The following is a 24,254-nucleotide window of genomic DNA, read 5'->3' as shown; positions in this document are numbered from 1 at the left end:
GCATACTCTACCTCTGCCTGCGTTATTCACCCCCTTGCAGACCTCTCTCAGGTGTCACTCACTCCAGGGAGCCTTCCTTGACCCCTCACCTGTGACATGTACCTCCTTTGTGTTGACCCATCAGAGCACACGCCACAGGGAGCTGTGCTAAGATATTTACTTGTCTGTTTCTCTAACAGACTATGACCTCCTGGAGAATGGCACCATTTTTGACTCACCAGTATACAGTGTCTCTAACTCCTAACACAGTGCTGGGTACATCATAGACTTTTGAGGAATAAATGAATACTTGAATGAGTTTTCAACTCACCTGTTATCAATGTCCTCCAGCCAAGGGGTACTAGGGAAAGCCCTGTTGTTAAACAAGTTGGGTTGGTCTCTCACTGCAGTGATGGGGAACGTGTAACATAAAGAACAGTGAGCATTTCAGTATGAGAGTATCAGAGAGGACTTTAAAAATGTGGGCTTATGTTAGGTGTTTGGGGGAAAGCTTAAGGAAGAAGGACTTTGCTTGGATTGAATGCTGTCAGGAAGTGAAGACAATTCTAGAATTGGGCACCTCAATAAATCATATTTGGAAGGAGGGAAGCATGGAGTGAAGCTAAATCTGGAACAGGGAAAAAGGCAGCAGGGCTGGGGCCATGTGGTCATACTGCAGCTTGAGGAGTGCCTATGTTTTCCTCTATGTTCACACATGACTGTGGAGTGGTCTTAATTTTGTCTTGATCCATGTTGACGTTCTGAGAACTTGTTCATGTCCAACAGACCAAAGGCCTAACTATAAGGGCCCAGCTGGTCCCTGGATTTCTCCCCAGCTGTTCACTGGGTCACCCATTCAGTACCCATCAGCACCTCTACCTTCCCCCCCGCCATTCCCTGCCGTCACCTCCACCCACCTTCTGCTCCTGCCCACATTCAAACCTGCTCCCAGAGGGGTCTGTTGAACACCCCCCATGAGCAGTGTTGACATATAAAACCCCCCGGCCCCTTGGGAAGTTGGCACGTTTGTGCCCAGTTGTATGTCTGGCATTAACAATGAGACTCTGGCCTATGCCTATTCACTTTGTGAGATTCAGTTTCCTCGCCTTTGAAGTCATGGCCTGAGTTCCAGATTCTGAGAAACCATTTTTGTTCACTCTTGGGGGATTGAAAAACTGCGTCCTGCTCTCACCATGGGTGTAAGTTCTTATTCCCTGTGAAAATGAATGACTTCTGGCATCTATGGACACATAGTGAGGGTGTGTGTGTGTGGTGTGGCATGACTTCCTGGCACTTCCAGACCCCACCATGTAGATTACCACCGCACCCCCCACCAGCCCTACCGTGTTACCCACTCCTAGGGCTGCCTCTCTGTTTGGGAGTTTGGGAGCATGAGCATGGGAGGAGGGAGAAGCCAAGACTGGTCTTTTGATTCCTGGGAAGGCACCATCAGTGTGACTCTCAGTTTTGTTCCCCACCTGCTCACAACCTTGTTGCCAAATCATGGAGCTCTCAAGGAGGTCAGGTTAGGACAGGTGTGTTGAGTAGAGGGAAGGGAGAGACTTCATTCTCCTCGTAAGCTGTAGTTCTCCCAGGTGTTGTGTGATTGAGCCTTAGTTTCTCAAGATACTTTTAATTTTTTTCAAGTAGAATCTATAACATTGACCCATGAATCTATAACATTGACCCAGTGAGAGACCAATGACTTATTGATTTGCATCAAATTGATAATTAAGGGCATTTCCTCTGGGCAAGCTTCTTGGTAGGCTTTCTCTACCTATCCTAATTGATGCTCATCAAAATCCTGACATTGGCTACATTTCTTATCTCCATTTAATAGATGATGAATTGAAAGCTCAGAGGGGTGATGTCATAGGCCCAAGGTCTCCAGCAGACAAAAGGCCAAATCAGGATTTGAACCTTGCTCCATCTAGATCCAAAACCTGGGTTCTTATTCTTATTTAGGGAGAGGGGAGTTTATTAAACGTTTATTAAAAATTAAATAAACTTACAGCTAAATAAATTATATTATAAGCAAAGATAATAAATAAATGTGTAATCTTTTTTTTCTTTCAAAGGCTGGCAATTTGTTACAGTATGAATTTTTTGTCTTGGCTCTAAAAATAGGGCAATCCTTCTTCTCCTTCCCATTGCAAAATAACGTTACCTAAACCAGCCAGGGCCTGGGATCAGGACAGTAATCAGTAACTTTTTGCTGTTTTTGTCTTTGATCCTCTTTCTGAATCAGGATTAAACCCAGTTATCACTGGACAAAGGAGCACTTGAGCAACCTAGAGAATAGCTGGGAGTAATTGGGGAGTGACCAAGGTTAGTCTTGAGAGGTGCCACCTACCCCAGTGCCTTACACAGAATTAGGAATGCTAGACCAAAATCTGCAGGGATAGGGGCTGAAGTGCTAAGGTCTTAGGAATTTCTTCTGGGGATACATAGGCACAAAGATTACTGACTTGTATGAAATTTTATCCATCCAACCATCCATCCATCCATCCACCCACCCACTCATCCATCCATCCATCCATCCACATCCATCCACCCATTCATCCATCCATCCATCCATCTATCCATTTAACATTCACCAAGCATATTCACTATACCAGGGACTGTGCCAAGTGCCAAGGGAGCCACTGACACCTGGTTCCTGCCCTCAGAACTCAGTCTACAGAAAGTCAGACAAGTAAAGAGAAAATGGTAACATATGGGTAAGTGTCCCATACTGTAAGAACACACATGGTTGGACCTTTGCTAGCCTGGAATGGCTTCCTGGAGCAAGTAACTTCTTAGATGAGAACTGAAGGCAAGGTTAAGGAAGGAAGGCCTTGGGGAAGAAGAAGGGAGACCTGGTAGAGATAACAGCCCCTGGAAAGGCCCAGAGATGAAGATGGCAATAGCAGGAGGGTGTGACAACTAGTATTTTAGGGAGAGGGGAGTCTGGGGCCAGAAATTACGGGTGTTTATACCAATGGTGTCCTGGAGGCGGCTCAAACTGGCTCACAACAGCTGTTAACTTTTCAGGAGTTTTATGTCAAGCACAGCTATTATTAAAAATTAAATAAATGTATAGTTAAAATTATAGTATAAACAAAGGTAAGAAATATTTAAAACTCATTGCTTCTTGATTATTTTACTACATTTTATTATTTCCCATGCTCTGGGTGTTATTTACACCTCCCATGTGTGTATGGTGGAAATATGATTTAATGTTGTGCTACTGCACATGTCTTCCCAACTCTGTCTTCAGTTACAGTGCATGGGAAGCTTGAAATCAGTTGTGAAGTGAGTATTTATACCACAGAAATGGGCAGACATTACAAATCTGGGGCATCCTTTTTTCTCCAGCAAACCCATTGTTAAATATTTAGCAGCATATGACTGAGTTAATGTATGTATATAAAAATGCAGAAATCACAAGTGTATTCTCTTTTTTTTTTTTTTTTTTTTGAGGCAGAGTCTCGCTCTGTTGCCCAGGCTGGAGTGCAGTGGCCGGATCTCAGCTCACTGCAAGCTCCGCCTCCCGGGTTTACGCCATTCTCCTGCCTCAGCCTCCCAAGTAGCTGGGACTACAGGCCCCCGCCACCTCGCCCGGCTAGTTTTTGTATTTTTAGTAGAGACGGGGTTTCACCGTGTTAGCCAGGATGGTCTCGATCTCCTGACCTCATGATCCGCCCGTCTCGGCCTCCCAAAGTGCTGGGATTACAGGCTTGAGCCACCGCGCCCGGCCCACAAGTGTATTCTCAATACATTTTCCTAAAGTAAACATATCTGTGTGACCAGCACTCAGATAAAACAATAGGAGATTATCAACCCCATCTCATGCCCTTTTCCAGCCAGTAGCCCCTTCTTCCTCCAGGGCTAATCACTATCCCCACTTCCCCAGTGCCTCTTAGAAACTCTCAGGAAGACTTCTCCCCACCCCTCACTCTCATAGCCCCCCTTCTGAATTTTGGTGCTAGAATCGGAGTTTTTATTTTCTAATGATCCTGTTTTAAGTATTTTTAAATTACACTAAGAATATAGCCTGATTGAGGGAAAAAAATAATAAAACATGCTGATATGGTTTGGCTGTGTCTCCACCCAAATCTCATCTTAAATTGTAGCTCCAACAACTCCCATGTGTTGTTAGAGGGACCTGGTGGGAGGTAATTGAGTCATGGGGGTGGGTCTCTCCCGTGCTGTTCTCACGATAGTGAGTAAGTCTCACGAGATCTGATGGTTTTTTAAAGGGGAGTTCCCCTGCACAAGCTCTCTCTTGCCTGCTGCCATGTAAGATATCCCTTGCTCTCCCACCATGATGTGAGGCCTCCTCAGCCATGCAGAACTGTGAGTCAATTAAACTTCTTTCCTTTATAAATTACCCAGTCTCAGGCATGTCTTTATTAGCAGTGTGAAAACAGACTAATACGAATATGCAGGACATCTCTTGAGGCAGCTGCCTGCTTACATTGACTCCTCTAGGCAGGCAGAGGGCATCTGAATCCAATTTAGTCTGAGGCAGCTGCCTGCTTACATTGACTCCTCTAGGCAGGCAGAGGGCATCTGAATCCAATTTAGTCTGAGGCAGCTGCCTGCTTACATTGACTCCTCTAGGCAGGCAGAGGGCATCTGAATCCTATTTAGTCTGATGCTAAGCCTGAGGTCTAATCAGAGAGATGAGGCCAGAGCATGGGCTTCGAGAGCCATGCAAATTAGTGTGGACCTAAAGGATACGTGACCACTGAGGGGCTCTGAGGATGACAGAGGCAGGCATGACCAGCTCTGTCCCTTAGGAAGCTCGCACTGTGTAGTGCGGAGGGAGAGGCTGGAGGCAGGGAGACCAGCCTGGAGGCTGTCACTGATCAGGAATGCAGAGATGATGGTGGCCCGAGCTGACGTAACATCTTCCTGATAGCCATTATCCCACATTTGATTGTTCCAGAATCTGCGGAAAGGGAATTTTCTCCTTGTGGGGATACTGTCTCCAAATTCCCAGTTCAGGAGTGTTCTCTTAGCATCTAGGTTAAGAGCACAGGTTGTGGAGCTGGGGATACCTGTGTTTGAGGTCTACCTCAGGTACTAGTTGCATGGTCTTGGAAAAGTTACTCAATGTCTCTGAATACTGGTTTACTTCCATACCAAATACAAATAATGATAGTGTCAGCTTCAGTGGCATTGAGATTGTTAAGCAATCTATAGGAAGTACATAGGCCTGGCGCAGTGGCTCACACCTGTAATCCCAACACTCTGGGAGGCCAAGGTGGGTGGATCACATGAGGTCAGGAGTTTGAGACCAGCCTGGCCAACATGGCGAAACCCCATCTCTACTAAAAATACAAAAATTAGCCAGGCACGATGGCGGGCGCCTATAGTCCCAGTTACTCGGGAGGCTGAGGCAGGAGAATCACTTGAACCCGGGAAGCAGAGGTTGCAGTGAGCCGAGATTATACCACTGCAATCCAGCCTGGGTGACAGAGCGAGACCCCGTCTCAAAAAAAAAAAAAAAAGGAAGTACATAGTTCGTCCTAAACATGCAACAAATGTTAAATATTGCTGTTACCTCATCTGCCTGAACTGAAAGAAAGCACGACAGTTTCCCCAATTAGTTATATCACCTCCAGGACACGCCCTGCATTTTTGGCCTTCTGCTTGGGATTCCAAAGACTTCTGCAAGGGAGGAGCATATGTCCAATGGGTCATGTTGGGACCCACAAGTAAAAGGAAGCAAATGGTGCCTGCAGCACTGCAATATTTCTGCCCCACAAGAACCTCAAAGAAGCACTGAATAGAGAAAGTCAGAGACAAAGGCCAATTTCATTGTGTTTTCACAGCAGCTCCTAAGGAGAATATCAAAAGGCAGGTCAGCAGAGAAAGCAGCCCAGGTCTCTCTCCTTCTGGGCTGAAGGAAAGCAGGGGGCCGGCATAAGTCCGTGTATAGGGCAGGGGGTTGAGCCTTCCACAGAGACAAAGCTTGGGCCTGCTGTGATGTGCTGGCCAACGTGGCTTTCCTGATACGGATGCTATGTCCCTATGCTCTCTCTAGCAAGGAGACTGATGGTTCACTTGATGGCAGGCCTCACAGTGCCCATTTACAGGGGTGTGGGGGAGCCTAATATTTAAAGCGTGTAGACTGTGGTCTGAGATCTTGAGAGGCTGCTTAAACCCTGGGTGTCCCAGTTTCTGCATAGGTCAAATGGTTAAAATGCTCCCCCAGACCCAGGGCATTGTGAAGATGACAGGAGATAACTGCATGTTCCATGAGTCCCCAGGGCCTAGTGCATGGCAGGGGCTCATAAATGCTGGCCACTTCCCTGCAACCCCTCTGCTCTCTCCTCAAACTCCCCTTCCTTTCCAGTCTTGTGCTTGATCTCTGCTGGACCCTCCAGGAACTCCGAGGAGAGCTTCTGCCACCTTTTAACTCCCACAACACTCTCACAAGCTTGGCGTTAACTTTTCAGTAAGTCTGAGCATTTGTTTTTCTGACTCTCACGATTCATTTTATTTTATTTTATTTTTTTGAGACAGAGTCTCACTCTGTTGCCTAGGTTGGAGTGAAGTGGCATGATCTCAGCTCAATGCAACCTCCGTCTCCTGGGCTCAGGTGATCCTCCCACCTCAGCCTCCTGAGTAGCTGAGACTACAGGCACACGCCACCACACCTGGCTATGTTTTAAAATCTTTTGTAGAGATGGGATTTCATTATGTTGCCCAGGCTGGTCTCAAACTCCTGGACTCAAATGATCCTCCTGCCTCAGTCTCCCAAAGTGCTGGGATTACAGGTGTGAGCCACCGCACCCAGCCTTGAATCTCACATTTTAGATAAGTCGTTGGTCTCACATTGATTCCCCTTTCTTTCAATGGTGGCTGCCTAAGAGCCATGTCTGTGCTAAAGGGACTCATTCCTCAGCCATAGCAGAAAGACCTCAGCTTGGGTCAGGTGTCCCTCAGGATCAATCATCTGTGCTGGCGGGGGGGACCATGGGACAATATGGCAGGTCTCTTGCACCCCTGTCATTGGAAGCAGTGGTATCTAGCTGTGGTGGCCTGGGATGACAATATGTCCACTGTACACAAGAGAGAAACACAATGACCAAAAGCCACACCTAATATTTTATTAGCAACCAGACAATGACTGCTAGTATTTTATGTATAGTATTTCCCAACTTTTCCTCTTGCAACTTTGCCTACTAAAATAAGTGGGATTATGAAATGTACGTATATTGTACATATATATTCTGCTTTGAGGCCTACTTCCCCCAACCTCCACGTCACTTGGAAATGGAGGCACGCTAACTCAGGGTTTGGGGAGGATTTGAGTTTGGCTGTTGGAGGGTGAGGGTAAATTAGTGGTTTCAATCAGCTCACTTTCACCATCCTTCAGCTCCAGTCGCATCTGCTCCAGGCAGCCTTCCAGGTGGCCCTTTTCTCAGACCCTTTATGGAGGCTGGACACCATGGCTTCAACATGGAGCCAAAGAGTAGGAGGCTAATCATGCAAGTGTCCATGCACAGCACTGCACACACGATTAAGTGCTTGGTAAATAGCCAGTCCTTTACCCCTCCCTTCCTCTATCCCACCTTTTCCTCCCTCCCTGCCTCCCTCCCTCTCTCTTCTTCTCAGAGGGAGAGAACCAAAGGAGGGGCAGGCAGTCACCATGGAAGCTACTGGGAGACCCCCTTCTTGGCCTGCGACTCCCCTCAGCTGTGCCCTTCTGGGTGCTTGCAGAGTCACGCTTCCCATGAGCTCCTGGCGCTGCTACCAGGAACTCCTTGCAGGGCCACAGGCAAGAGTTGGCAGGGTCTTTGTGTTGTCAGAGCCCTAAACACTTTCTCCTTTCTGCTTGTGCCCATCATTGAATTTCTGTGCTGAAGAAGACTAGAGACTTGAGGTTGTGGGCCTTGGTTCCCTTGGCCGGCTCCCTTCCGGGTTGGTTTGGGCTCTCCCTGGGCCCCTTCCCACCTCATTTCTGGCCTAGGCCCTCGCCCATTGCAGACCCGCCTGGGGGAAGGAGTAGGAGCTAAAGAGCAGGCAGTGAGATGATCAATGGAGAGGGTGGTCTGTTTGGGCAAATTTGGTGACAGAGGGATCTAGTGTGATAAAGAATCCTAGTCTGGGCTTCAGGGACTTGCATTTTAATTCTGACTCTGACCTCACTGTCCTGGTGACATTTGTGGAGTGCCTTCCCTCCGAGCTGTAGGCTTCCTTTCTCTGCAGAAAGGGGCAGGCCTATCTTGGGTTTTCTAACAGTCTGACAGTCTGACACCATGTCCCATCCTTTTACTTTCGTAGGCCACATGGAATCTGCCAGAAGTCTCCCTGCGGAAAAGGACTCCCATTGAAAGGGCCTGAGGGGTTCTCAGGCAGCCCTGCTTCTTCTTCTCTTGGTTGTCATGATTTTGCTGTCCTGTGGTAAGTCCTGGGCTCCCCATTGCCAGATTCTGTGGAGAAGCACTTTAGCCAAGGCATCCATGAATCTGCTTGAGTCCTGACTGTGGCTGCTTTCTATCAAGGTATGAATCTCCCTGGGCCTCAGTTTTCTTACCTATACAATAATGGTAATAATAATACCTATGAAAACAATGGTATTGAGTGCACTGGATTATTTTGAGGATTAAATACAATAAAGCAGGTCGAGTCCTCATGCAGTGCCTTGTACATGGTCAACCCATGATGAATGCTCTTATCATCATCATCACCATCATCGTCATCATCAATCATCATTGTCATTGTTATTTACCAGCTCCCCTCTGTCACTCCAAGGAAAGAGAGGCCCCAGGGTTTGAGTAGGCAGTGACGCAAATGGTCAGCTATTCCTGGTTTAAGCCCTCTCTGTGCACACCTAAAGAGAGAACTCCTAACAAAAAATCCAGCTTCAATGCACAAGTCCTGCAGCATGCATTGTGTCAGGGACCCCAGGGGATCACCAGCATACACTTATGGGCTGCTGTAAGGATAAAAAAGGTCCCACCTACACAGCACTTGACCCAGGAACTGCCCACAGCCCTCAGTGAATTGCAGCCCAAGGTACTGTTGTTACTGCCTCTAGCATTGGTCACATCTGAGACCATCCTGAAGCATGATGAGGTGCAGGGTCAGACAGACCTAGGTGTGGACTGGATGCGGACTTCACACAAATCTCTCAACCACTCGGACCCTCAGTTTTCTCATCTGTATAATGAGACTAGTACCCCCCTCTTCGTGGGGTTGTTAGAATTAAATGATCATAGCACAGTTAGGAGGTTTGCATGAACTGTAAAGACTGGGATACGGTACCAATGGATTCCTTCCATGACCCTATCCCCCCTTCCCAGACTCCCCTCTTTTCCTTGGGGGCTTTTGTCTGGGCTCCACACCAGTGCAGAGGTGAAAAGAGTCTTGAGTCTTGATATGCATTCTTTCTCTGTCTCCTGTCCCAAATGCCTTCAGCTCCAGGCAGCAGTTGGCCCCCTGTTGAACGCACCAGGCAGCTGAGAGACAGGAAATCTCATAAAGAAGGCCCACATTTCTGCACCACATTTTTTTTTTTAATTAAAAAGAAAATAAAACAAACAACACTTCCCAGGGTGTTCTGTGATGAAACATCACCAGCATAAAAAGTACTCACAAAAACAAGGAGAAATCCCAGGAGATCACGCAGAGACCCTCTGTGAGGGTGGGCCTGAGTCCCTCCCTTGAGGCCATTGTTTTCTCAGACAAACATCCACCTCTCCTGGGCTAAAAAAAAAAAAAAAAAAAAAAAAAAAAAAAAAGAGCGCTTATCCAGCCTTGTTTCTCTTGGAAGACTCAGCCATCTCCAGCTCACTGGCCCATGACATGCACACAGGAAACTGGGCTTTATAAGATTTTACAGACGGGCACTGCTGGGGTGGGAGGATTTAGGGGTACACACCACTCCTCTCACTGACCCCTGGATCTGCTCAAGGTTTCTGGGGGGCTGGGGAGCAATGATGTCTCTCCATGGGGATGCACTGCACATGTTAGATGCATTGTTCTGCGGGGCCGCCAGGGCTGAGTTTCCTGCACTAAGGTGACTTCCTTCCTTGGGTGGTAGCAAAAGGAGTGTCTGCAGGGAAGTTGGGGCAAGCAGAATAAGGTCTTGGACCAGGACAAGATGTGTCGGGGCTGACACTAAATGTTGGTGGACAGAAAGCAGTGGAGAGATTTTGCTCTATTTGCCATAGCAAGCTTTTCACACTGACCTTCCTTGGCTACTCAGTCAGTTCTCTATCCCAGCCTCCAATCTCTGAGGATCACATAGATCTGGATTTGACTCTTAGCTCTGCCATTTACTAGTTTATATAACCCTGGAAATGTTACTTAACCTCCTTGAGCCTCAGTTTCCTCATCTGTTCAATGGGGAGGTTTGTGAACCTTACGGGGTGACTGTCAGTAGTAAGTGTGGCCAGTACAGAGCCTAGTACAGCACCTGCCACTGTTATTGTTGCTCTGCAGGCACCAGTATTTCCGTTGCAAAGTTGGTGAGTCTGTGTGTGGGCCTATGTGTGATAAACAGGAGTCTTAACCAGTGTTCTAGAAAGAGGATGGATTCCTCGGAGGCTCCTACTTATGTCTGGGCAGTTCCACAGTCATGGACCACCATGGGGCTGGCATGGAGGACCTCCACTGCTTTTCTTCTGGCATGTCCATCTGGCTCAGGAGCTGTTCTGTACCTAGACCTCAGTGCCCTCCCTGGGGTAGAGGACACCATTGGTGTTGACACTGTTGTAGAAGTGAGGGCTGAACTGGCCGAGCACAGATCCTCCGTAGCCGAGCGTGTTGGTGGGCATGGAGTTTGCCCAGTCACCCCCACCGCCGTGGCTGCTGAGATTGGTGAGCGGGGAGAAGGAGTTGAAGCTCAGTGAGTTCTGCCCCGTCTTGTCACTGGGCTCAGGGCTCAGTCCTGGTGTGGCCAAGGAGCGGCTCGTGGGGCTCCCCCCGCTCACATAGGCTGTCATAGAGGAGAGGAAGCTGTGAAGGCAAGGGGTGCCCGATGGGGGAGGGGAGGGCTGCTTCTCTGGGGAGCTGGTGGTGCCCCCTGGTGAGGCTCCATCCAAGATGTCCTGAGGCTCTGTGGTCTTGGGGCTGCCTGCCAGGAGACTGCTCTCTGTCTTCTCTAAGGCCAAGGTGGCTGTGCTGGAGGAAACATCTGATTTTCTCTTCCTTTTCCTGCGGAAATTTCCATTGTCGAACATCTTCTCGCAGTTGGGGTCCAGGGTCCAGTAATTCCCTTTGCCTGATAAAAAAGTGAAAGGGGGTAAGCAGAGAGGTGGACAAAATGCTTTGCTTCTGTTCCTTCTTATTGCCATAAACTAAAAGACAAAGTGACAGATGCAGGAAGTCAGAGACCCAAAGGCAGGGACTGAGGAATGAAGGAATTCCATCAACTGATGGACCACACCACCTCCATCTTTCATTAAGCAGCCCATGACGGGGCCCTCTGGGACTGCAGCCGAGAGGCACAGGCATTAAGGAGTTTGCAAGGTAGGTCTCTTTAAGAAGGATGAAGTACTGGGGGCAGGGATACTGAGAGGTTGGGGGATGCAGGATGGAGGGCTTTCAATGCTGAAGGAAAAGAAGACTTAGGAAAAACTCCGGGACTCCCTAATAGTCCTAGGCTTGGAGTCTGAAGACAGACTTGAGTCCTGGCTTTGCTCCTCACTGACTGAGAGGCTTTGGGAGAACCTCAGTTTCCTAGTCTGAAAAGTGGACCTGTTGCCCCTGTCTTCCTCAGGCTCACTGAGAACGATCGACACTGGATATGGAAAGGGGCTTTGCAGCTGGGAGGTACCATCTCGAGGGAAGGCCTGAACTCTTCCTGCTACCATCTGTCAGCCTGAGGGTGACAGCAGTCCTTGGATAGGACACTTGCCCTCTTCTGGGGACAAACAGGCCTGGCGCTTGCCAACCTCAAATGGGGCAGAGTTGGGGTTCCTCTGAGCTATACCTTGGCTTCCTGCGGTGGAACAAAAATGGACTTTAATTCTGGGAAATGGATGCATGAGTATTTAATACACGCCTCTCTGCAGGTCTCTGAGTTTCAGAAATGCATCGTTGGAAAGGAAAAGCTCACAATTTCTGATGTTAGAGAAAACTGAGTTTAAATTCAAGTTCCATCATATCACTTCATTCTGTGTCACCTCTGAGTGTTATTTTCCTAATCTGTAGAATGGGTTTAATAAGAGCTACCCTGCAGGGGTGTCATGGGGTTAAAGGAGGTTACATAAGTAGAAATAGGGCAGGCAGCAAAATGGGCCAATAGTGGCTGTTTAACCCAGGTCAGATCCTCTTCTCGGCAGTCTTGGGATGCCCTCGGGCTTTACTTGGTCCAGTCATTCATTCACCAAAGACTTTTTATGTGATGGGTGCTGGAGATGCAGATGATTGTAATTCCTGCTGGCGATTAAGTGCTTGATAACACCAAAGACCTTGTGTACATTATCTCATCACCTCCACTGTAGCCTGCAAAGCAGACGCCATCACTATCCCTGGTTTTCTGATGAGGGAACTGAGGCTCTGTGGTCTGACCTGCTGGAGGTCACTGACTGGGCAGGAGCACAGCCAGAACTGAAAACCCAATCTTCCCCCAGGCCCATGTTCTCCTCCACTGCTGAGCTCCGCTCTGCCCTGCCTGGTAGCATCCCCCAGTCTCAGGGGGCACAGCCCTAGTCAGAACTTTCTAGAATGGGGTCTTGGGAAGGAAGGCAGCGAGCCTTCCTTGGGGACACCCCCCACACTCAAAGCCTCCTTACCCGGGTCGTCATCGTCTCGGGGCACCTTCTTGAAGCAGTCGTTGAGCGACAGGTTGTGGCGGATGGAGTTCTGCCAGCCGGCCTTGCTCTTGTTGTAGAAAGGGAAGTTGTCCGCCACGTACTGGTAGATCTGGCTGAGGGTGAGGCGCTTGTCAGGTGCCCCGTGAATGGCCATGGCGATGAGAGCCGAGTAGGAGTAGGGGGGCCGCACCAGCTTCATCAGCTCCTCCTGCGAAGGGATGGGCAGCCAGCCCAGGTCGCTACCCCCAAGCCCCGACACGCTGGGCAGTAGCGACCTCTGCACGCCATAGGCCTGGGGCAGGAAGGGGCTGGCGTTGGGGCTGGGCAGGTAGGGTGGCGGGGTCATGGTGGGCCCGTTGAACCAGAGGTAGGGGTTGGGGGTGGCCCCATACTCGCCGCCCCCCTCGAAGGAGGGCCGCTGAGGGCTGGGCACGCCCTGTGGGTGGAAGAAGTTCTCATAGTAGAGGTTCATCTCGGGAGGCTCCTGGCCGATGCTGGGGAACTGGGGGCTGCAGCGAGGTGGGGAGGGCGCCGGCAGGTCGAAAGAGCTCATGCTGGGGCTGGGCTGGCCGGAGCCACCTACCTGGCACCTGCACCCAGGAGCTGCCCCCGACAGGTGCTCAGCAGGCCCGGCCTCCCACTTATACCCCGAGGGCTTGGCCGGGCGGCCCCACCCAGGGGCGGCCACCTGCCTGCGGATCCCAGCCCAGGGCCCGCCCTCCCTCAGCCTCCAGCCCACTGGGAGGGGACTTTCCCGCTGGCGCCTCAGGTCCCCACTAATGACATGCTAGACGGCTTACCAGAGCTGACCTGCAGCGCAGCAAGGACGCCCCTCTATCCTCTCTCCTGGCTTTCCCTCCTGTCTTTTCTCACCATCCTCCTGATTCCCCTCTTTTTTCCCTCCTTTGTTCTGTCTTGCTTCATCTCATTTTTTTTTCTGTCCTTCTCTTTCCTCACATTTTTTACCCTCCTCGCTTTCCTTCTCTCTCTCCCTCCTCTCCTCTCTGCGTCTCATTCTGTTTCTTTCCTTCTTATTTTCTTTCCTCCCTTCTGCTCTGAACTGAGTTTCTTTTCTATGAACTGCTCTGGCCACATCACAGCTGCTCATTCCTGTTCTCTCTCTCTTTCTCTCTTTCTCTCTCTCTCTCTCCCCCACTCTGTCTCTAGGCTTCCACTTCTTTCCACTTCTGTCTCTCGCTTCCATCCTCATTATCTCCCCAGCTTCTCCCCTTCCTCCTTCTCTTTCACTCTGTCCCTTTCTCTCTACCTCTCGTTTTCTCTGAGCCTCTCTGCCCATCCCCTTTATTCTCCCTCCTCTTCCCCCCAGTGACGCCTCATTCTCAGACCAACTGCCCCAGCCTGGACTGGGTGGGACACTTTATCAGAAGCCTTGTTTCTTGGTCTTTTGAGGTGAGGAGGCACTTTCTGGAGTTGCCAGGAGAGAGCCGGCCCTGGAGACTCAGAAGAGGGCATAGAGGGGCCTGGACTGGCCCCTGGTGGGGTTCAAAGGGGCAACAGGTCATAGGCTCCCCACCCTCCCCCAACACACACACACACACACGCATACACACACATATGCATATGCATACATGCTGCAGATGGGCAGAGAACCTGAGAATGTGCCTGCAGAGTAGCAAGGCTCTTAAAAAACTAATAGCAAAAGGGGAAAATGGGAATCAGTCTTCAGGGAAAAGTGAGAGAACTTGAACAATTCAAGTTTCTTTCCAGCTGCAGGGCAAGCAGGCGCCCAGCTCCCTGTGATCCAAAGACCTTTCATGTTTCAGCTCGCAGAGGCCCCTGGCATGGAGGAAGCCACGGCCTGAGGAGAGCCCCCGACTCACCATGCCCCACACATCCTTTCTCTCTCCCTCAGGCTCCAGAAGCAGGAGGTGCAGCTCCTGCTGGCTTCTCCCTGTGGCTCAGCCAGCTCCTCTCCTATCTGGGCTCCATCCTCCATCTTGTCCCAGCCTCCCCTGGTGCCCCAGGTCAGGTCCTCAGCTTGGGCCATGGGTGGTGGTCTCTCTACTCAGAGGGTAGGCACTGGCCCCTGACCACGTTCTGGTAGCAGCTGAGACTTCTCTCTGTGATCAAGCACATGGGAGAAAAGTTGGGGTCAGCCTCTCTGGTCACCACCTTGCTCCCACCTGCCTCCCTCTACTTCTTCTTCCCATCCAGCTTCCTCCCACTTCCTGCATACCCTACATTTCTTTGAGGCAAGAGAAAGAGATCACTGACTGTCCCAACTGGAGGGGATGCTCCCCCTCTCTGCTCCTCCTTCACGATTATGTGGGGATATACACGGCAAACATGAATGAGACTGAATACATTCCATTTTCAGCACATTGGTGTCCAGAAGATGAGTTCCAGGTCCCAGAGGAACCTGTCCCCACCATAAAATAGTGATGAAATGTGACTCTCTGAAAGGCTCTGGCTGTTCAGATAAGGCTGAGAGTAAGGCACACTTTTCAGTCAAGCCAGGGGCAGAGTTTTTGTTTAGTAGAGTTTCTCTATGAGGAGGCCTGGCTTGCAGAAGATAGAGCCCTGACTTTTCAAAGAACAGTCACATTGGAGTCCCTTAGTACAGACTCCAAGCCTTACAATTAACCTAGCAACTTCACTTTTCAAAGCGTATCTTACAAAATTAAACAGAGCAAAGAATTAGCCACAGGGATGCTCACCACAGCATTGTTTATAGCGGTGACAAATTGTAACTAATCTAAATGTCCAACAGTAGGGGATTGGCTAAATAGTGTTTCATCCAAATGATGTAAATGATGTAATATTATATAATATTATGCAACTATGAGAAATAGATTGTGGAAGAATAATGATGAAAAGATGTTTATGTTCTCATATTATTTGGAGAAACAGGCTGCAAAATGCCATGAGATATTTTTAGTACAAATATATATTTATAATTGTATATGAAATCTAGGAATATAAATATCAAACTGCCAATCATTATTTCTGGATGAAGAAGAATTGGATGCAATTTTTGTTGCTGCTTTCCTGTGGTTTCTGATTTAAATGATTAGAGAAAGGCAAGCACACAGGTGACTTGCTTTTGGGGTTAAATGTGAAAGACTCAAAAGAGATAATACAGCAGAGACATAGCAAACAGGCTCTGAGATCAGGAGGACCCGGCTGCAAATCCCAGCCTTGATGCCAAATAACTGCAGGCCCTGACAACTGATCTCGCTTCTCTCAGCCTCAGTGTTTTCTGGTGAAAATAAGAATGATGCCAGTACTTAACTCACGAAGTCGCTGTGAGCATTCAGTGAGGTAGTCAGTGTAACCAATGTTAATCATTTCACATGGCACATAGAGGCTCACTTAATAAATATCAGTTATTATAGATTATAGTCAGTATACGTTTGCTGTGTACAATCAAGCACACCTACGTTTGCTACCCTGAGAGTTAATCTCATGCAGCGGGGATGAGACAGGGATTACAATGCAAAAACACAGGGAGAAATATTCAGTGTAGACATCGATTCTATAGCCAGACTCTACATTTACAGATGATGATCAGAGAGGGCCCAGAGTCACACAAGTTCATGGCTGGGTCAGGACCCACTCTGCCCTACTTTGGCGTCTCCTGCTTTAGAGGCATTTTCTGAGGAATGCTCACCTGAGCCTCCCTAGCTGCACGTGGGCCCCAGTTCCTTTCCCCCAGTAGATCAGAGAAAGCCTGGCCTGTCTTAAGAGGCCTTATTCACAGGGAGCCTCTGGCACCCACAGGCCAGTAGCTGGGGATCACAGCTTCCCTGCACTTGGTCACAAGGTTAAACCTTCAGGCCAGGGGTGTCCAAAGCATCCCCAGAGGACCCTTCATTCCAGATTTGTAGGAACACTGGCTCCAGCCCTTGGGGTAGACAACAGGAGCTAGCTGTTCCCACCCCCAGTGAAGTCTGAGAGTTACGGTCCTGCAGCCCCTTTGACCAACCTGGGACCTCTGGGAAAAGAATCAAATGTCTCTAACAACTAGGGTCATTTTGCGAATGAAATTATTTTAAACTTTTTGAAATTTCTAGAAGTGAAAATTCAAACCTGAGAAGATGCACTCAGCTCAGCATCGGAGAAATAATAATAGAATAATAAATAAAAAATAAGAGTTGGGCGTGTGAGGGCCTGAGCCTGCCTAGGGAACGCTTGGGCTGCAGTTTGCATACTACAGTCCAGAGGGAGGACTTCTTGGACACGAAAGACCATATATTCTGTATATTCTGAACCCCAAATTGGGACATTTGGGGACAAAGCAATAAACCATGAAACCCACAGGCCTGAGGACTGGATAAAACTGGGTTCAAATCCCAGCTTTGCTCTTCGATAGCTGTGTGATCTTGGCCAAGTTTCTTAATCTTACGAGGCCTCCATTTGTTTATCAATAAAGTGAGGATGAAACTAGAATCTGTCTCACATGGATTTGGAGGGAAAAAGTAATATACGTAAAACATGGAACCCAGGGGCTGCGAAAGCTGCAGATCATGAGGATGATGATGAATGCAAGGGTACCTGAGGCCAGATATTGACACGGGAGAGGGCTCTGGGCAGGAGGCCTGGCATCATAGCCTCCTCCAAGCAAAGCTCAACCATTTTCTTTCCCCTTGGGAAAATCTTGCCATCTGGGAGCCATGCCCCCGAGGATATGTCCCAGCAGTCGGCTGTGGCTATTGCTGGGCCCAGAAGCCAGTGCTGACTCAAGTCCTGCAGAAAGGGTAACTGGACATAGGCCCCCAGCCTGACTGTGATCAACCAGCACTGCCACTTCTGGCCTTGATTTTCAAGGGTGGAGAATCATGCTCTTTTAGAAGTCGGATCTCAGTTCACCTGTCTGGTAGGAGGTGGTGTGCATTTTCACAAACATGAACTCATGTAGGGCCACAGTGCAGTAAGATTCCGTTTCCCTGTTGAACTCTGAGGAAGCAGGCACAAAGAGGATGACCAGCCACCGAGATGAAGGAGGCAGGTGGGAGCCAGCCTGTCTGCCGCTCCACCTTGGCTGGAACTGGATCACGCAGGCAGTGCCAGGAGCAACGAGCTCCGGCCCTGGAACCAAACTTTCTGGGTCTCAATCCTGTCTCTACTCCTTAGGCACTGTTATACCTTAGACAGCAACCATTTGTTTTGGGCCTTACTTTTCTCATTGGTAAAACCAACTACTTCCGGGTACTGCTCTGGGCACTTCCTGTCAGGCGGTACTGTACATATGGCACCTACTTAATATAAGGGACTCGGGAGTCCGAGGTGATGGGAGATGCTGGTGGTTCACCAGCTGGGGCTACAACATCCCCAGCTCTTGGACCCTACATACCTCCCCCAAATCCACATTTGATTAGAGGCTTGGTTTATGAACTCTTTCCCCTCTCTCTACATACTACACAAATAGTTCCTAAGTTCCAGGACTCCCAGGAGCTTAGCACGGTACAAAGGTTTTTGAGGCGGGGAATCAGGGGATCAGGGACTAGCTGGCCTCTAGCTTAACTCTCCGCACCAGGTTCCTAATCTGTAAAATGGGGATGAATTATTGCAGTACTACCTACTATCTATGATAGGGGTTCTCTGTGAGTGGCAATGAGCCCTCGTCTGTCCTGCCTGGGCAACAGTGTTCACGAGAGTCATGTCTTGGGTTATTTGGGGCTGACGGGGATGGCTTCTTCATCCTGAGCATGGGCTTTGTGGAAGTCTGGCTGAGGCATTAGCCAGGCTGAGGGTGATCTTGGTGCTCTGCGGCTTTTTGGCTTCTGATGTGCTTGTCTGAGGAAATGTAGATCAATACCGCCCTCTGGCGGCCGCCTGTTTAAAAGCGGTAAGTAGATTGCAGGGCTTGGGTGAAATTTCAGGGCGGGCAGGCAGGCCATGAGTTTTCTTTCGGTTCCTTTAAGGACAGGAGACAGAGTGAGAGATTTCAGCGTCAGGTTCCCAGGAGAAACAGTTGCTTAGAGAAAAAGACTTTACCTCTGCTGCAGTGGGAATAGTGAGAGCCGGGTTGGAAATGGGAAAAGGTATCTTAGAAGGCAGCCCAGCAGCAGGCAGACTGACCTGAGTCAGAATGTGACTCCTCCAGCTACGTTTTCTGAGAGTCTTGATGTTTAATCTCTGAGTCTGTTTGTGGTTATGGAAAACAGCTGCTGCAAGGCCTGGATGAGGTACTATAGGAAATGCTTCTGAAACAATGCGTGGCTGTAATTCATTCCTTCGTTTATTCAGCAAATACCAGGCTGTCTTCCCAGTACCAGCTCTGGGCTGGTGTTCAGGACACTGTCACAGTCACACAAACTGAGGCTCCCTTTGCTTGTGGTGTCTGCCATCTCTGTGTGGTACCTGAAGTTTTGATACACCATACTTAAAAGTTCTCATTGGCTTTCTTGCTCTGTTTCTGATTTGTTCTTAGCAAACTTGTTTTAAAGATAGATTCTATATAACTTCTGGAAATGGATCATCAGTCATCAGGATCACTTACTATAAATAAAATAAGAAGTTAGTATTTATTTAGTGCTTACACTGTCATGGGCACAGCCTGAGCACCTTACCTGTGTTATCTCATTCAGCCCCCACAGCAACCCTAAGAGGCCCGGATTATAATTGTCCCCATTTCATAGATGAGGACACTGAGGAGGCGTCAGTTGTCTGCTGAAGGCTCTGGCCTGAGTGTGCTCACTCTGCTCGAACACGAGGTCAGCAAGTATTAGCGAGATGCCAAAACACACTGGCCAAGGACCGACACTTTCTTTCTGGAGAAAGCAAAAGAATTGAAACAAAACTGGAAAAGAAGAGATTTTCTGATCATGAGAGTGGTAGGCAGAGTAACGAGCCCCTCCCTCTCCAAAGGCTTCAGTCCAAATCCCCGTCATCTGCCAATAGGTCATCTTCAAAGGTAAAAGACACTTTGCAGAAGTGATTAAATCCATGACCAGCTGGAGAGGTTAGTCTGCATTATCCAGGTGGGCCCAATGTCGTCATAACTCTCCTTATTAGAGGGAAACAGAAGGAGATTTAATGACAGACAATGAGGTGTCAGAGTGAAAGCTGACTGGAGTGATGATGCCACAAGCCAAGGAAAGCTGAATGCCTTACAGCCTTTAGGAGTCAGCCAAGGAAACAGATTCTTCCCAGAACCTTCAGAAACAGCAAACCCTGCCAACACCTGGAGTTTTACCTCATCTTATTTTAAACTTCTGAACTCAAGAACAGTAAGAGAATACATCTGTCTTGTTTTAAGTCACTAATTTAGTGGTAATTTGTTACAGCAGCCATAAATAACTAACACAATGGGATTCAATATTGTGTGTGGCTGTGATTGCATGCACTGAAGGTCCCCTCCCATATCACCAGTGGCCTTCATCCTATACCTAGAGAAGGTGTCTGCTTCATAAAGAGCTCCTCCTCCCTCCCGTCTTCCCCTTTCCTCTCCACGCTCTGGGTGAAGCATGCTGGCTGGAGGCAGTGTCTCTAGGCTGGGCACCATCATTTTGTCCTCATCTCACTCGTGAAGGCTTTGGTGGGCTGTGGTGCCCGCCTGGGTTTCAGTTTCTTTGTCTAGCAAATGGGAGGCAGAGCTGAGTGGTTTTGAAGGACCTGCCCAGCAGGCCCCACCTTTGGAGCTTGTAAAACACACTCTCCTGGCCCCGGGCCTCCAAGATTCTGATCTGTGAGGACCAGGTGAGGCCTGATAGGGGCTCCGATGCACACCCAGCTTAGAAACCAAGTGATATGGGCATCCAGGCTCTGTCCCCAAAGTTATCCCTTGGAAACATGCCACTTGACTGCCTTCTCCTCAAAGCCTGCAGCGGGAAGTCCCTGTTCCACCACTTCCGGGCTCTGTGACTTGGGAGAAGTGTCTGTGCCTCTCTGTGCCTGTGTCCTCACCTGTAAATTGGGAAGAACGATAGTCTGTACTTCAGAGGGTGGTTGTGAGCTTTCAGAAGGTGTTAAGTGTAGTTTGCTAAGAACAGTGTCTGGCACACACTAGGTGCTCATACGTGCTGCTTGTCAATGTGCCAGCTTCTCAGCATGGCAGTCCAGACCCTTATGCACTAAGCCCCAGCTGGACCTCTCCTATCAGTTTCCCATCCACCCTCTGCACCCCCCGGATTGTGGCCGCGAGAACTTCTCCCTGATGCTCCGGTGCCTGCCTGGCCCCTTGCAGGACATCCTTTGTCAGGAGTGCCCTGCCCCCTCTGCTTCCTGGAGGACTCTCGCTTGTCTTCAATGCCTGCTGAAACGCCACTTCCCCGAAAGCCTTTCTCCAGGTTTCCAGGCCACTCTCCACGTTTCCTCCTTACTCTGAACACCCTTCGGGCCTAGAATGGGTTTCATTTTGCTGCTATCATCAGTTTATTGCCTGACTTCACAACTAGATCTGGAGTAACCCTGAGGGCGGAGACAGTATTTTCTCCCAGACTCTGGACGATGCTAGGAGCAAATTCAGTTCTTAGTGCATTTGTGAGGGACGGGAACAGGGCTGTGTGCTGTTCTCTTCACTTTGCTTTATCCTGTGGAAATCAGGACCACAGTGGTGGCGATCTCGTGGGTCTCCATTCACTGGACATGGGAGGCCATCTCTGCGAACCACAGTCAGCTGCGCTGCCCCGTGTCCGGCTGGGTGGATTTTCGTATGACCAGCCCTGTAGGCAGTTCCCAAGAACATGGGAATCACACCTATTCACTTGTCAGTGTGCTCAAAGTTGAACGCCAAGCAGGGACAATTCATAGAAGCTGATTGATTTTCCAAACGTTCATTGGTTTGCACGTTTGTAATTACTGTTAGATTTTCTACACGTTTAACACCAAATATGTTTCCTGTTTTTAATTTTAAACTTTGAAAGATCAAAATGAATTCTGGGGGTCTGTCATGGGGGCATACATTTCATAAAATTTACTTACCTTTCCCCAATTTCATAAACAGTCATAAAATAACTGTGTATGCAACTCTCAAGGATTTTCTTACTAGAAACATAAAGAGTGCAATCTAAGAAAAACAATATGGTTCATTGTGCTAGTCATAAGAGTTTGAGTTATTAACCCTTACTATTATATGGGTTAATTATTATAAACTTCTAAGCATATGATATTTGATAAACCATGATTAAAGTCTTCCAGAATAGTGCCAGCTCTGCGTATTTGGTGGGTTTCAACTTTTGCCTTTCCTATGCTCTGTCCTGACTGTCAGTGAACAGAAGCCCACACTAAACTCCCTGCCTCACGCCCTCAAAGGGGACAGTTCCCTTTACCGCCAATCCCTCTATTCTTCACCTAACCTGCAACTCTGCCTTCTAAAATCTACCTCTGGCAAGAATCCTCTGGACAGAAAATTGGGCTTTGGAACAGGTTTCTTCCTCTGCTATCAACCCTCATTAACCCATTTTGAAACTTCCTCATCTCATCCCACCAAAGCATTGGAGCTTCTCAACTTGTTATTCGTGGTACTGCACAATAGTGTGTTCCCCATGTTAGGGACATGTGCATTCTGGAGACCAGACTAATGGAGGCTGTGTGTGAATAGCTCTGACGGGTCAGATTCTGAGCAGGAGGTTTTCCATTCTTGAGCCCTAAATCTCAGGATGATTTAGAGGTGCAAGGATGGGGAACCCTCCATGGACTCTTTCTGGATTATCTTTCCTTTGAGAAAGGGAAAATGACAATTATTCTGGACCCAGTGGCCTTGGCAGTACTCCACTGTGCATTGGCCAATAAATGCTTTCAGAAAAAAAAAGCGTCTTAATTCCTTCCATTAGTAAACATTGTTTCCTTAACCAAAGGAAAAGAAGTGGAACCAAGGGTAATCTGGAGCCCCTTTCTACTGGGTGGGTTTTAGGAATGAATCATTCAGTGATCATTAAGCTCTCACTTGAGCTTCAAGTGTGAGGAAAGAGATTGCCTTGGCTGTTGTGGTATCTCTAGCATCTAATACAGCAGCAGCCAACGACAGGTACTCACTGAATGTCTGTCAGTGTTGGAGTGGCAAGGCCTGGAGTCATGGACCGGGGGGCACCGTGGGGAGGTAGCATGCACTACCTGATACCATGATAGTCTGGGACCTCTGAACAGGACACATTCGTCCTCTTTGCTCAGTGCCTGAGATATAATAAATCCCTTTGATGTTCTCTGGAAAATGCCTTGGCTGGGACTCAGTGCAGACAGGTCTAGAGCTGAGGTCTGTGTGTGTCTATGTGGCTGTCATTGATCATGCAGCTGCCACCAGCCATATGCACCCTGAGGGAGACTTCTGTATCCCAAACACACGCCTCCTCAGGATGAGGGTGGGAGACTTGGGAGGGCAGGGAGTGGTGCCACTTCCAGGGCTGTCCACTATAACCATTACTAGAGAGCCCCTCATTATTGAGAGAGCTCGATGTGATCAGTCTATGGGGCTGACTCAGGGAGAATTGGCAGACACCATTATCCCACATCCTTAGTTCCTCTGGCTGGCTTAATGCCCATCTGTCATTGTCCTTTGTCGCATATAAGGAAATTGGGCTTAGAGAGGTCATATTCTTTTTCCAAAGGTCACAGTTGTCTGATTACATCTCTCCAGGAACTGGAGATTCTTCTGGAATGATATGTCGTCACCAATGTCTGCAGGGATTTCTGGGTGCTTCCTAGGTAAAAGGCCATCTTCAAATTGGGGACTGTGTCCCTCTGCACGTCAGTGGGAATTTGCCCTCACTCTGCAGAAAACAAATCACAAACAAACAAGCAAACAAAAAGTGGCAGTGGGGATGGTCTACCCAGCCTCTTAGACCTCATTCAATGCTCTGAACATTGGCTGGTCTGAGCCTGGAGGGGTCATGCCTGGCTGGGATGATCCAATGCGTTCCCGTGACAAGGGGTTGAAGCTACTTTACTTGGGTCTTCATGGTGCACTACCTAGGGCTAGTGAGTCATTTGGGTGAGAAGGCTGGACCACTCCCCTGTGGTGCTGCTGCACAGCCAGGCCGACCAGCTGCATTCCCTGAGTTTCTTACTGAACCTGATTTGAGCAAAAGATAGATCTGGCTTCTCAAGGGATGCCAGAGGGGCTGGAGGATGCAGCCTGGAAGTGCAGGGAATTAGTTAATTCTCCCTTTGGCTGTAAGAAATAGGAGATAGAATACTCTATATATCCTTTCCAGGCATGTCAAGAGTAGACAAGCAGGCACCTCTGTGACCAACAAGCTGGCTCTTTGCAGCTTGTCATGAAGCAGTGTTCAGCACCATAATGCATCGCTTTCAATTGCTCCACGCCTTTCCCTGCCTCACTTCCATTTCCCTTCTGGTGCCCGGACCTGCACTCCCAAGTAAGCCATCAGCTTCTAATCTTTGGGTTTTGCTTTCATGGCCAGTACTTTTAGATTTTTTTTTTTTTTTTTTTTTTTTTTAGGCAGAGCCTTGCTCTTGTCACCCAGGTTGGAGTGCAATGACACGATCTCAGCTCACTGCAACCTCTGACTCCTGGGTTCCAGCAATTCTCCTGCCTTAGCCTCCTGAGTAGCTGAGATTACAGGTGCCCACCACCACTCCCAGCTAATTTTT

At 48.7% G+C, this 24,254-nt stretch overlaps 1 protein-coding gene across 1 annotated transcript; it reads right to left on the bottom strand.

Moving 5' to 3' along the window:
- Nucleotides 1-9,472: 9,472 nt before the first annotated feature.
- FOXI1 (forkhead box I1) lies at nucleotides 9,473-13,373 on the bottom strand. The gene is made up of 2 exons (XM_033180272.1): nucleotides 12,720-13,373; nucleotides 9,473-11,203 (listed from the first exon to the last, which is right to left on the bottom strand). The coding sequence occupies exons 1-2, from the start codon at nucleotides 13,291-13,293 to the stop codon at nucleotides 10,641-10,643; spliced, it is 1,137 nt and encodes a 378-aa protein (XP_033036163.1). The 5' UTR covers nucleotides 13,294-13,373; the 3' UTR covers nucleotides 9,473-10,640.
- Between the last annotated feature and the right edge of the window lie 10,881 nt (nucleotides 13,374-24,254).

This window comes from Trachypithecus francoisi, unplaced genomic scaffold (assembly GCF_009764315.1).
Source record: "Trachypithecus francoisi isolate TF-2019V2 unplaced genomic scaffold, Tfra_2.0 Lachesis_group2, whole genome shotgun sequence".
In the NCBI taxonomy this organism is placed as follows: Eukaryota; Metazoa; Chordata; class Mammalia; order Primates; family Cercopithecidae; genus Trachypithecus; species Trachypithecus francoisi.
Note: the sequence above shows the minus strand (reverse complement) of the source record. Positions and strands in the feature narration are given on the sequence as shown.

Bases quoted from the DNA above. Each gene is read 5' to 3' on its own strand.
- FOXI1 (XM_033180272.1), bottom strand. From the start codon at position 13,293: ATGAGCTCTTTCGACCTGCCGGCGCCCTCCCCACCTCGCTGCAGCCCC. The intron at 11,204-12,719 runs GTAAGGAGGCTT...CTTTTTTATCAG, and splicing joins CCGAGACGATGACGACCCGG to GCAAAGGGAATTACTGGACC.